At 44.2% G+C, this 14,157-nt stretch overlaps 1 protein-coding gene across 2 annotated transcripts in view; it reads right to left on the minus strand.

Moving 5' to 3' along the window:
* LOC139410288 (allantoinase, mitochondrial) overlaps window positions 1-10,742 on the minus strand; it is a 36,929-nt gene extending 26,187 nt beyond the window's left edge. Inside the window, exons 1-3 of one of the 2 annotated variants that reach the window (XM_071155777.1) lie at window positions 10,480-10,581; window positions 10,275-10,448; window positions 956-1,107 (exon numbers count right to left, since the gene is read on the minus strand). In XM_071155777.1, coding sequence (XP_071011878.1) covers window positions 956-1,107; window positions 10,275-10,430 — 308 coding nt within the window. In that variant the 5' untranslated portion in view covers window positions 10,431-10,448; window positions 10,480-10,581. Of the gene's footprint in view, window positions 1-955; window positions 1,108-10,274 lie in introns of both variants that reach the window. The other variant, XM_071155776.1, reaches the window with a different exon arrangement.
* Window positions 10,743-14,157: the final 3,415 nt, after the last annotated feature.

Consider the following 14,157-nt stretch of genomic DNA (forward strand, 5'->3'; position numbering starts at 1 on the left):
ACTCCTCCATGTATCACTCCTTACCCATACCCGTTTGGCTCTAACTCCACTATGTATCACTCCTTACCCATACCCGTTTGGCTCTAACTCCTCCATGTATCACTCCTTACCCATACCCGTTTGGCTCTAACTCCTCCATGTATCACTCCTTACCCATACCCGTTTGGCTCTAACTCCTCCATGTATCACTCCTTACCCATACCCGTTTGGCTCTAACTCCTCCATGTATCACTCCTTACCCATACCCGTTTGGCTCTAAGTCCTCCATGTCTGCAAATCTGAAGGGTCTGGATATCCATAACCAGAAAATATTCAAATTACAAATCTGAAGGGTCTGGATAGGCATAACCAGAAAATATTCAAATTACAAATCTGAAGGGTCTGGATAGGCATAACCAGAAAATATTCAAATTACAAATCTGAAGGGTCTGGATAGGCATAACCAGAAAATATTCAAATTACAAATCTGAAGGGTCTGGATAGGCATAACCAGAAAATATTCAAATTACAAATCTGAAGGGTCTGGATAGGCATAACCAGAAAATATTCAAATTACAAATCTGCAAACATTGAAGGGTTAGGACCAAGGGAAGGGGTAGGGAGCTAATTGTGACGGGGCTGTTGTTCTTGGCAAGAGGACCACAATGGATGTTCTTGGCAAGAGGACCACAATGGAAATGAATCCCAGACTTTACCCTCCATGATTCTACTCATGTACATGTAGTAGTAGTAGTAGTAGTAGTATGTGTGCTTGTTTTTAAAATGGAAGAATTAATCAACTTAACTAAACTTTGTAGTGATTTACAGGGACATGTCCACTATGGTAGTGATTTACAGGGGCATGTCTACTATGGTAGTGATTTACAGGGACATGTCTACTATGGTAGTGATTTACAGGGACATGTCTACTATGGTAGTGATTTACAGGGACATGTCCACTATGGTAGTGACTTACAGGGGCATGTCCACTATGGTAGTGACCCCTCCTGCAGCAGCGGCCCTCGTGGCGGTCCAGAATCCCTCCCAGGTGGTGCGACCCGGTTCATTCACATGGACGTGACAGTCCACGATACCAGGCATCACCAGATGGTCTCCCACATCCAACACCTACCATCAGTGTAACAAATATATGTTATAGATACAGCTATACATGTCATAGCACCAGCCATGAAATAACTGATGATTGGCTGAGAGAAATTAATGAAAAAAAGATTGTGTGGGGGGCTGTTTTGTTAGACTTCGGTGTGGATTTTGACATTGTCGATCATAGTCTGCTGCTGGAAAAACGTATGTGCTATGGCTTTACACCCCCTTCTATAATGTGGATAAAGAGTTACCTGTCTAACAGAACACAGATGGGTGTTCTTTAATGGCAGCCTCTCCAACATAATCCAGGTAGAATCAGGAATTCCCCAGGGCAGCTGTCTAGGCCCCTTACTTTTTTCAATCTTTACTAACGACATGCCACTGGCTTTGAGTAAAGCCAGTGTGTCTATGTATGTGGATGACTCAATATACACATCAGCTAGCACAGCGACTGAAATGACTACATTAATTAACTTTATTAACTTCTTAACAACACTATCAACAAGGCAGGTCCTACAGGCCCTAGTTTCTACCTTCTTAACATCACTATCAACAAGGCAGGTCCTACAGGCCCTAGTTTCTACCTTCTTAACAACACTATCAACAAGGCAGGTCCTACAGGCCCTAGTTTCTATATTCTTAACAACACTATCAACAAGGCAGGTCCTACAGGCCCTAGTTTCTACCTTCTTAACATCACTATCAACAAGGCAGGTCCTACAGGCCCTAGTTTCTACCTTCTTAACATCACTATCAACAAGGCAGGTCCTACAGGCCCTAGTTTCTACCTTCTTCACAACACTATGAACAAGGCAGGTCCCACAGGCCCTAGTTTTGTCACACCTGGACTACTGTTCAGTCATGTGGTCAGGTGCCAAAATAAAGGACTTAGGAAAATTGCAATTGTCTCAGAACAGGGCAGCACAGCTGGCCCTTGGATGTACACAGAGAGCTAATATTAATAATATGCATGTCAATCTCTCCTGGCTCAAAGCGGAGGAGAGATCGACTTCATCACTACTTGTATTTGTGAGACGTATTGACATGTTGAATGCACCAAGCTGAACTACTAGCACACAGCTCAGACACCCATGCATACCCCACTAGACACGCCACCAGAGGTCTCTTCACAGTCCCCAAGTCCAGAACAGACTATAGGAGGCGCACAGTACTACATAGAGCCATGACTACATGGAACTCTATTCCACATCAGGAAACTCATGCAAGCAGTAAAATTAGATTTAAAAAACAGATAAAAAATAAACTTTATGGAACAATGGGGACTTGAAGCAACACAAACAGACACATGCATACAAACACACAATATCATACGCACTATACACACATGTGCACATGGATTTTGTGTTGTACAGTAGATGTGTGGTAGTAGAATAGGGGACTGGGGGCATACACTTAATATGTTGTAAAATCTGTTGTGAATTTATTGTAATGTATAAAAAATGTATAACTGCCTTAATTCTGCTGGATCCCAAGAAGAGTAGCTGCTGCCTTGGCAGGAACTAATGGGGATCCATAATAAATACCAGGAAGAGTAGCTGCTGCCTTGGCAGGAACTAATGGGGATCCATAATAAATACCAGGAAGAGTAGCTACTGCCTCAACAGGAACTAATGGGGATCCATAATAAACCCCAGGAAGAGTAGCTGCTGCCTTGGCAGGAACTAATGGGGATCCATAATAAACCCCAGGAAGAGTAGCTGCTGCCTTGGCAAGAACTAATGGGGATCCATAATAAACCCCAGGAAGAGTAGCTGCTGCCTTGGCAGGAACTAATGGGGATCCATAATACACCCCAGGAAGAGTAGCTGCTGCCTTGACAAGAACTAATGGGGAACCATAATAAACCCCAGGAAGAGTAGCTGCTGCCTTGGCAGGAACTAATGGGGATCCATAATAAACCCCAGGAAGAGTAGCTGCTGCCTTGGCAGGAACTAATGGGTTTCCATAATAAACCCCAGGAAGAGTAGCTGCTGCCTTGGCAGGAACTAATGGGGATCCATAATAAACCCCAGGAAGAGTAGCTGCTGCCTTGGCAGGAACTAATGGGGATCCATAATAAACCCCAGGAAGAGTAGCTGCTGCCTTGGCAGGAACTAATGGAGATCCATAATAAACCCCAGGAAGAGTAGCTGCTGCCTTGGCAGGAACTAATGGGGATCCATAATAAATAGAAATCACAGTAAAGCTACATCAGTAAATGTGATTATTTGTACCTTTATTTAACTAGGCAAGTCAGCTAAGAACAGATTCTTATTTTCAATGACGGCCTACCCCGGCGACGCTGGGACTATTCTGCGCCACTCTATGGGACTCCCAATCATGGCCAGATGTGATTCAGCCTGGATACGAACCAGTAGTGACACCTCTTGCACTGAGATGCAGTGCCTTATTACCACTGCGCCACTTGGGAGCCCATACTGATCTAAAGCTACATCAGTAAAGCCACGTCAGTAATGCTACATCAGTAATGCTACGTCAGTAATGCTACGTCAGCAATGCTACGTCAGCAATGCTACGTCAGCAATGCTACGTCAGCAATGCTACGTCAGTAATGCTACATCAGTAATGCTACGTCAGTAATGCTACGTCAGTAATGCTACGTCAGTAAAGCCACGTCAGTAATGCTACGTCAGTAATGCTACGTCAGTAATGCTACGTCAGTAAAGCCACGTCAGTAATGCTACGTCAGCAATGCTACGTCAGTAAAGCCACGTCAGTAATGCTACGTCAGTAATGCTACGTCAGTAATGCTACGTCAGCAATGCTACGTCAGCAATGCTACGGCAGTAAGGCCACGTCAGTAATGCCAAGTCAGCAATGCCACGTCAGCAATGCTACATCATTAAAACTACGTCAGTAATGCTACGTCAGTAATGCTACGTCAGCAATAATGCTACGTCAGCTATAATGCTACGTCAGTAATGATACGTCAGTAATGCTACATTATAGATCAGTGTATCTCAATCCTGGTCCTGGCCATTACCATGAACATGTATAACTATTTATAATTTATAACCTGGTCCTGGGGACCCAAAGGGTTTTATTTTTTTAATTTTTTTTTGCCTTACCTGATTCAAATCATCCAAACTTGATGATGAGTTGAGGATTTGAATCAGCTGTGTAGTGCTAGGGATTAATTAAACAAACATGTGCACACTCTTGGGTCCCAGGACCAGGGTTAAGATACACCATTAAAAATAGTTATACACCTTCATAGTAATGCTCAATCAGTAATGGCCAAATTGCACCTCATTCCCTATATAGTGGACTACTTTTGACCAGTGCCCCTTAGGGCTCATAGGACTCTGGTCAAAACGTAGTGCACTGTGTAGGGAATAGGGTGGTATTTGGGACACAGATGTAGTAATACAGATGTTATTACAGTGTAATTACATTTTTCAGCAATCTAGGCCACAAAATAGCCCCGATTGAACTACAAATGGGTGAGAAATAAATAAACTGAATGACAGTATCTTTTCTCTCCAACAGGGGGAGGAAGTGAGCCAGAGAACCAAGTTTTAAGTTTCCAGTTGTATTAGTCTTATGTACAGGATACACATGGTATACACTGTCCAACGAAATGCTTATTTCAGGTTCCTTCTCTATATTGCAACAACAATAAGAAAAAATAAATAAATAATTAAAGATAAGATAAGAATATAATGAATACGTAAGTATAAGTATTATACAGGAAGTCGCAATTATAGTACAATTATTTACACATGTATCAGAGTAAATGGGATGGGGGGGGGGGGGGGCAAGTGATTAAATTGTGCAGTATAAGTAATAGTGAAAACAAATCTCGTAGCAGCAATTTGGGCGGCAGGTAGCCTATTGGTGAGAGTGTTAAGCTAGTAACTGCAAGGTTGGTGGATTGAATCTGACAAGGTCAAAATCTGTTGTTCTGCCCCTGAACAAGGCAGTTAACCCACTACCCCTAGGCCAACATTGTAAATAGGTATTTGTTCTTAACTGACTTGCCCAGTTAGATAAATAAAAAATTGTGCTGTGTGTGTAGCATGAATTTACAATGAGTGCACAAGACACTAGGGACACCTGCTTTTTCCATGTGGTTATCCAGGTGAAAGCTATGATCTTCACTTGTTAAATCCACTTCAATCAGTGTAGATGAAGGGGAGGAGATAATTGAGACACGGATTTTGTTTGTGTGCCATTCAGAGGGTGAATGGAGAAGACAAAATATTTAAGTGCCTTTGAACGGGGTATGGTAGTAGGTGCCAGGCGCACCGGTTGTGTTAAGAACTGCAAGGCTGCAGGGTTTTTCACCCTCAACAGTTTCCCATGTGTTTAAAAAATGGTCCACCAACCAAAGGACATCCAGCCAACTTGACACAACTGTGGGAAGGATTGGAGTCAATATGGGCCAGCATTCCTGTGGAACACTTTCGACACCTTGTAGAGTCAACAAATTGGGTGACTCAATATTAAAGTGTCCTTATTGTTTTGTACACTCAGTGTATATAAACTCAGCAAAAAATGAAACGTCCTCTCACTGTCAACTGCGTTTATTTTCAGCAAACTTAACGTGTAAATATTTGTACGGACATAACAAGATTCAACAACTGTTACAAACTGAACATGTTCCACAGACATGTGACTAATAGAAATGGAATAATGTGTCCCTGAACAAAGGCGGGGTCAAAATAAAAAGTAACAGTCAGTATCTGGTGTGGCCACCAGCTGCATTAAGTACTGCAGTGCATCTCCTCCTCATGGACTGCACCTGATTTGCCAGTTATTGCTGTGAGATGTTACCCCACTCTTCCTGTAATGCACAGCGTTGAGATTGCCTACAATGACAACAAGTTCAGTCCGATGATGATGTGACACACCTCCCCACCTCCAAATCGATACCGCTCCAGAGTACAGGCCTCGGTGTAACGCTCATTCCTTCGACGATAAACGCGAAAACCGACCATCACCCGTGGTGAGACAAATGGTGCGACTTGTCAGTGAAGAGCACTTTTTGCCAGTCCTGTCTTGTCTAGCAACGGTGGGTTTATGCGGACAGTCTGAAGGATAGGTTGTGCATTCCTGGTGTAACTCGGGCAGTTGTTGTTGCCATCCTGTACCTGTCCCGCAGGTGTGATGTTCGGATGTACTGATCATGTGCAGGTGTTGTTACACGTGGTCTGCCACTGTGAGGACGATCAGCAGTCCGTCCTGTCTCACTGTAGCTGTCTTAGGCGTCTCACAGTACGGACATTGCAATTTATTGCCCTGGCCACATCTGCAGTCCTTATGCCTCTTTGCAGCATGCCTAAGGCATGTTCACGCAGATGAGCAGGGACCCTGGGCACCTTTCTTTTTTGTGTTTTTCAGAGTCAGTAGAAAGGCCTCTTTAGTGTCTTAAGTTTTCATAACTGTGACCTTAATTTCCTACCATCTGTATGCTGTTATTGTCTTAACAACCATTCCACAGGTGCATGCTCATTAATTGTTTATGGTTCATTGAACAAGCATGGGCAACAGTGTTTAAACCCTTTACAATGAAGATCTGTGAAGTTATTTGGATTTTTACGAATGATCTTTGAAAGACAGGGTCCTGTTTTTTTGTTGTTGCCGAGTTTATGTGTGTGTGTGTGTGTGTGTGTGTGTGTGTGTGTGTGTGTATGTGTGTGTGTGTGTGTGTGTGTGTTTGTGTGTGTGTGTGTGTGCATATGTGGTTGTCTGTGGGAGGGTGTGTGCGTGAATGAGTACGTGTGTGCCACAGTCTCTTACGACAGAAAAGAGTTACTGGATATCAGAGCAGCGATTACTCACCTCGAACATTCTTTAACGAGTCAGACGCGAAAGATTTACTTCTGCACCCGTCATTCGCATGAAAGAGGAGGCGCTGATACAAGGGATCCGGGTGGCTTGTGAGAATTTGTAGGCGAGTTGGTAACCCGCCTCTACCATCCGTCCTATTGGCCAACGTGCAATCATTGGAGAATAAACTGGATGAATTCCATTTGAGACTATCCTACCAATGGGACATTAAAAACATCTGTTTCATCAGGTCGTGTCTGAACGACGACATGGATAATATACAGGGGGTTTCCGTGCATCGACAAGACAGAACAGCTACGAGGGGTGTGTGTCTATTTGTCAATAACAACTGGTGAGTGAGATCTAATATTAAAGAAGTCTCAAGGTTTTGTTTTGAGTGAGGTAGAGTACCTCATGATAAGCTGTAGACCACACTATTTACCAAGAGAGTTTTCATCTGTATTTTTCGTAGCTGTCTAATAACCACCACAAACCGATGCTGGCACTAAAACCGCACTCAACGAGCTGTATAAGGCCATAAGCAAACAAGAAAATGCTCATCCCGAGACGGCACTCAGCTTTAGCTCATTTATACATGTCACATGTGCAACCAGAGGAGAAAAAAAACTATAAATAAATATACATACTATAAACCACCTTATAACACGTTTAAGGTAAGCCCCATATGCAGACAGTGTAGAAGAAACAAAAGTTTATTCCGAACAACAGGGGCAGGCAAAATACAGGTCAAGGCAGGCAGGGGTCAATAATCTGGAGAAGGTATAAAGGGCCCAGAACGGCAGGCAGTCTCAGGGTCAGGGGAGGCAGAAGGTCAAAACAGGGAAGGACTAGAAAACAGGAGCAGGAAAACAGGCAGGAGCAGGGGAAGAAACGCTGGTAGGTATGAACAAGGTAAACAAACTGTCTATAGACAAACAGAGACCACAGGTATAAATACACTGGGGATAATGGGGAAGATGGGCGACACCTTTAGGATGGTGGAGACAAGCACAAAGACAATGCAATGCATATTCCCCCTCAGGTGACTGAAAAGATTTGACATGGGTCCTCAGATCCTCAAAAAGTTATACAGCTGCACCACCGAGACCATCCTGACTGGTTGCATCACCGCCTGGTATGGAAACTGCTTGGCATCTGACCGCAAGGCACTACAGAGGGTTATCATGGTCATAAGCAGTTTCTCCTGAGGGGGAATATGCATTGCCGTGCCCTCTTCACAACTGTGTTACTATGTTTGGACCATGATAGTTGGTGTGCACGGCCCAGTACATCACTGGGGCCAAGCTTCCTGCCATCCAGGACCTCTATTCCAGGCGGTGTCAGAGGAACGCCACCCTAGTCATAGACTGTTCTCTCTGCTACAGCATGACAAGCGGTAGCGGAGCACCAAGTCTAGGTACAAAATGCTCCTTAACAGCGTCATAAGACTGCTGAACAGTTAATCAAATGGCTATTCGGACTATTTGCATAGAGCCCCCACATTCTTTAGTTTATTTAGTAAAAATTTGCTTAACTTATATATAACTGCATTGTTGGTTAAGGGATTGTAAGTAGGCATTTCACGGTAAGGTCTGCACCTGTTGTATTCAGCACATGTGACAAATAACATTTGATTTGATTTGGTCAGTCCAGTTCAAGTGTTCAGCAATCTGATGGTTTGTAAATATAAACTGAGGCTGATGGTATACGACCTCATGCGCCGATAACATCTGCCTTATAGTCAAGGAGTAAACAGCTCGTGGCTGGTGGGTGTGTGGGGTCCTTGATGATGCTGCAGGACATCCTCAGGCACTGTTTTCAGGTAGATGTCCTGGATGCGTGGGAACATGGACCCAGTGATGTACTGGGCTGTCTTCACCACACACTGTAGGGCCTTGCGGTTGTGATGCAATTTGTCAGGACGCTCTCGGTTGGTGCGTCAGTAGTATTTGGAAAGGACCCAGGGAGGCCTAATATCTTCAGACGCCATAGAATGTAGAGTCGCTGTTGCACCATCTTAACAAGAGTGTTGTTGTTGTTGGTCCACGGCAAGTGATGATGTGATGTGGACGCAGAGGAAGTTAAAAGCCGACTCTCGACTGTACTCCTGTTAATGTGGTTAGGGGCATGTTCCCTCCTCTGCTTTCTGAAGTCAACAATCAACTCCCTTGTTTTGCTGACGTTGAGGTAGAGGTTGTTGTCCTGGCACTACAATGCCAGTTCACTTGCCTCCTCTGGATAGGCTGACTCGGAAAGACCTATAACCGTGGTGTCATCAGCAAACTTGATGGTGGAGTTGGTGTCGTGCAAAGCAAGCAGTCATGGGCGAACAGGGAGTACAGCAGAGGGCTGAGGAAACACCACTGGGGGGGGGGGGGGGGGGGGGGCTGTGATAAGAGTCAGTGTGGAGGAGGTGTTGTTGTCAATCTTCACAGCCTGTGGTCGGTCCATCAGGGAAGTTCAGGATCCAGGCAAAGTTTTCCTCACGTCAGCTTCAGAGAGCTTCCTGGTCGTCCGGAGCAACGTGAGCCTTCCTGGACGGCTCGGTATTGATGGGCAGGAAGGGGGAGGGGATCAATCCTACCTGAAAGTTGCACAGTAGCCTGTGTTTTACATCAATTAAAATGGCCTCCATCTTTACTTAAATTAAAATGGCCTCCAGTTTTTTTTTTTACATTTAAGTAAAACGACAGTTTGAGGACAAATGGGTATATTGTAGTGGACTCAGATGAGAAGAATGTTGGCTCGGTCAAATGCAGGCTACTGTGCAACTTTCTCTCGCTCTCCTCAGCAGCAAGAATTTGTTCTTAACTGACTTGCCTAGTAAAATAAAGGTAAAAAAAAAAAAAAAAAACACTGCTAGCTTAATTCAGTATTTGACTTCCATCCATGTTTGAGTACGTCAGGAGATGATGTGGAAACCAGCCACTAGGGGCAACAGTGAGCGCTGTTACGTTCAAGTACGTTTTGGTTAGGTGCTGTGGACAGGGATAGTGGGTGAATCTGCCTCTGATTCCAAAGGTCGCAAGTTCAAATCCAGCTATATAATTTTTTGTTGTTGAGATATTTGTTTTAAACCTATCCCAAACCTTAACCATTCTGAGTTAATGCCTGAAATTAACCCTAACCTTAAAAATGTTGCATTAATACCTAAACTTAACCTAAAACACTTTGAAATTTGAAGTTTGCAACAACTTCAAAATTTGACGTTTTGAGAAACATTAACGTCTAATTCTGACGTTAAACTGTGAGAACTAGTTGAACTGGGAAGTGTTTTTCTTCATAGGAAATTATTACGCAAACATTCTGAACAAACAAAGTCATAATTAACACACAAAAAAACAACAATAAAAATACCAAATTGAGCAGAAGCCAGAGAGCCAATCAATACCTACCTCAGAGCCAGCAGCAGTATCCCCAGTAGAACCACTGGAGTCTGGGAGGATTTTGTGTATCTTTCCCTCCTTGATGACAATCAGAGCAGGCCGTATCTCTGTGCCACACAGAACCCTGCTACTCCTCACTGCACTCACGGTCGACCCAGGCTCCATTACTGCAGGACTACCTGGGCTAGTCTAAAGAGTGAAACAAACGGGTTCTGCTAGTCTAAAGAGTGGAACAAACGGGTTCTGCTAGTCTAAAGAGTGGAACAAAACGGGTTCTGCTAGTCTAAAGAGTGGAACAAACGGGTTCTGCTAGTCTAAAGAGTGAAACAAACGGGTTCTGCTAGTCTAAAGAGTGGAACAAATGGGTTCTGCTAGTCTAAAGAGTGGAACCAAACGGGTTCTGCTAGTCTAAAGAGTAAAACAAACTGACTCTGCTTTTAAGTCTGGTCTGTGTGCAGATATTCTGTGGAATACTGTGGATGGCACCTCCCCCAAGGCAGGCAAGTAAAGGCTTGCGTAAGATAGTGGTTACAGACAGTGATAGAGGTTTGTTGACCTCTCTTTTACTCTGTATACAGAATGAACCCACGAGCCGAGTACCATGTATAAAGCAACTAGTTTTCAGGGGGATATATGTTAGTAAAATATGTCTAGTGAGATTTATCTCTCTTTAACATTAGATTTGCAACTTTTACACTAGACGTGGTGTGGCCAAAGCTGTATTCTTGATTCATGTGAGTGCAGCTATTATCATTCTGTAAACACCATGTATAGACACTGAGTATACAAAACATTAAGAACTCCTGCTCTTTCAATAACACAGACTGACCAGGTAAATCCAGGTGAAAGCTATGATCCCTTATTGATGTCACTTGTTAAATCCGCTTCAAAATTAGTGTAGATGAAGGGGAGGAGACAGGTTAAAGAAGGATTTAAGCCTTGAGATAATTGAGACATGGATTGTGTATGTGTGTCATTCAGAGGGTGAATGGGCCAGACAAAATATTGAAGTGCCTTTGAACGAGGTATGGTAGTAGGTGCCAGGCGCACCGGTTTGTGTCAAGAACTGCAACGCTGCTGGGTTTTTCACGCTCAACAGTTTCCTGTTTGTATCAAGAATGGTCCACCCCCCAAAGGACATACAGCCAACTTGACACAACTGTGGGAAGCATTGGAGTCAAGATGGGCCAGCATCCCTGTGGAACGCTTTCGACACCTTGCAGAGTCACACTTGATTAATGCAATGATTCACTAAAATGTGTGAATATTTTTTGCAGGGCCAGGTGTCGTGGGAGAGCTATTGTCTTTATACTGCACCACTCAGAGGGGGTGGGGGTGTGTGTGTGTGTGTGTGTGTGTGTGGGGGGGGGGGGGTATGTGGTGTAGATGGCGACATGAGGAGGTAGTTTCGGAGACGTCTTTTAAACACAGATTTGAATCTAGATCTGTCTCTTTACACCTCACAAGTATCTCTCCTGGACCTAGTTTGTGTCTCATTTGTAGCTAAATCAGGTGTATGGAATAGATAAATGTGTGGTAAAGTAACTCATCTTGTTCATAACTCGAATAAACGTCTTTGTCTGTGAGGATTACGCAGTGATTTTATAGACCATAAAGAGTAAAGGGGAAGTAAAGGTGGTTTGTAACGTCTCTTTAAGAAAACATGTCAGATACTGGCCTAGCAGCAACAACTCATTCTACCAATACATTATTTACAGCGACAGTACCACTCAACTGAGACTTAAAGGAGAGGAGAGAGGAGGAGAAGAGAGGAAAGGAGAGGAAGTAGAGAAGTGGAGAGGAATGGAGAGGGAGTAGAGGAGAGAGCAAAGGAAGGAGAGGACAGAGAGAGAGGAGAGGAACAGAAAGGAGAGGAGAGGAGAGAAGTGAGGAGGATAGGAGAGGAATAGAAAGGAGAGGAGAGGAGAGAGTGTAGGAGAGGAAATGAGGAGAGGAGATGACGAGAGGAGATGTGAGAGAGTAGGAGAGGAAATGACAAGATGAGATGTGAGAGAGTAGGAGAGGAAATGAGGAGAGGAGATGTAAGAGAGTAGGAGGGGAAATGAGGAGAGGAGATGTGAGAGAGTAGGAGAGGAAATGAGGAGAGCAGATGACGAGAGGAGATGTGAGAGAGTAGGAGAGGAAATGACAAGAGGAGATGTGAGAGAGTAGGAGAGGAAATGAGGAGAGGAGATGTGAGAGTAGGAGAGGAAATGAGGAGAGAAGATGTGAGAGAATAGGAGAGGAAATGAGAGGAGGTGTGAGAGAGTAGGAGAGGAAATGAGGAGAGGAGATGTGAGAGAATAGGAGAGGAAATGAGGAGAGGAGATGTGCGAGAGTAGGAGAGGAAATGAGGAGAGGAGATGTGAGAGAGTAGGAGAGGAAATGAGGAGAGGAGGTGTGAGAGAGTAGGAGAGGAAATGAGGAGAGGAGATGTGAGAGAATAGGAGAGGAAATGAGGAAAGGAGATGTGAGAGAATAGGAGAGGAAATGAGGAGAGGAGATGTGCGAGAGTAGGAGAGGAAATGAGGAGAGAGGATGTGCGAGAGTAGGAGAGGAAATGAGGAGAGGAGATGTGTGAGAGTAGCAGAGGAAATTAAGAGAGGAGATGTGAGAGAGTAGGAGAGGAAATGAGGAGAGGAGAGGAGATGTGAGAGAGTAGGAGAGGAAATGAGGAGAGGAGAGGATAGAATATCAGTTTGCCTCTGGCTCTGTAGTTTTTAAACGATATTCCTTCTTCATCTGATGGGTGTATATGTATAGGCCTGAGGCTGTGGCAGTATGGCTCTGAGAGATAGACCATGATACAATGTCATTGTGTTACAGCCCGGCTGAAACCTGAGTGACCCCAGCATGCCTGCCCTTACAGTAGCACGGTACCTTCTAGATCAGCCAGCTAGACACTACATCCTGTCCACTAGCCATTATTATGGAGCAAACCTCATCAACAATAGACTGTAGCCAGGCCTAGAATCTACACAGCTTCATTTAACCATTTACTGTGTGGATGATGTGATGATGTGTTCTGTATACACCACTACTGTATTAATCAACAATATAGATTTAATTATTTAGGGAAAGACGAGGTCTTTGTGGTGGCAGCATCATTATTGGTGTGGCAGCATTGTGGTGGCAGCATTAAAATTGTTGTGGCAGCATCAGTAGTGTGGTGGCAGCATCAGTATTGTGGTGGCAGCATCAGTATTGTTGTGGCAGCATTATTATTGTGGTGGCAGCATCAGTATTGTGGTGGCAGCATCATTATTGTGGTGGCAGTATCAGTATTATGTCGGCAGCATCAGTATTGTGGTGGCAGCATCAGTATTGTGGTGGCAGCATCAGTATTGTGGTGGCAGCATCCGTATAGTGGTGGCAGCATCATTATTGTGGTGGCAGCATCAGTATTGTGGTGGCAGCATCAGTATTATGGTTGCAGCATCAGTATTGTGGTGGCAGCATCAGTATTATGGTGGCAGCATCATTAGTGTGGTGGCACCATCAGTATTGTGGTGGCAGCGTCATTATTGTGGTGGCAGCATCAGTATTGTGGTGGCAGCATCAGTATTGTGGTGGCAGCATCAGTATTGTGGTGGCAGCATCAGTATTATGGTGGCAGCATCAGTATTGTGGTGGCAGCATCAGTATTGTGGTGGCAGCATCAGTATTGTGTGGCAGCATCAGTATTGTGGTTTTCATCATCAGTGTTGTGGTGGCAGCATCAGTATTGTGGTTTTCATCATCAGTGTTGTCGTGGCAGCATCAGTATTGTGGTTTTCATCATCAGTATTATGGTGGCAGCATCAGTATTGGGGTGGCAGCATCAGTATTATGGTGGCAGCATCATTAGTGTGGTGGCAGCATCAGTATTGTGGCGGCAGCATCATTATTGTGG

This window comes from Oncorhynchus clarkii, chromosome 5 (assembly GCF_045791955.1).
Source record: "Oncorhynchus clarkii lewisi isolate Uvic-CL-2024 chromosome 5, UVic_Ocla_1.0, whole genome shotgun sequence".
In the NCBI taxonomy this organism is placed as follows: domain Eukaryota; kingdom Metazoa; phylum Chordata; class Actinopteri; order Salmoniformes; family Salmonidae; genus Oncorhynchus; species Oncorhynchus clarkii.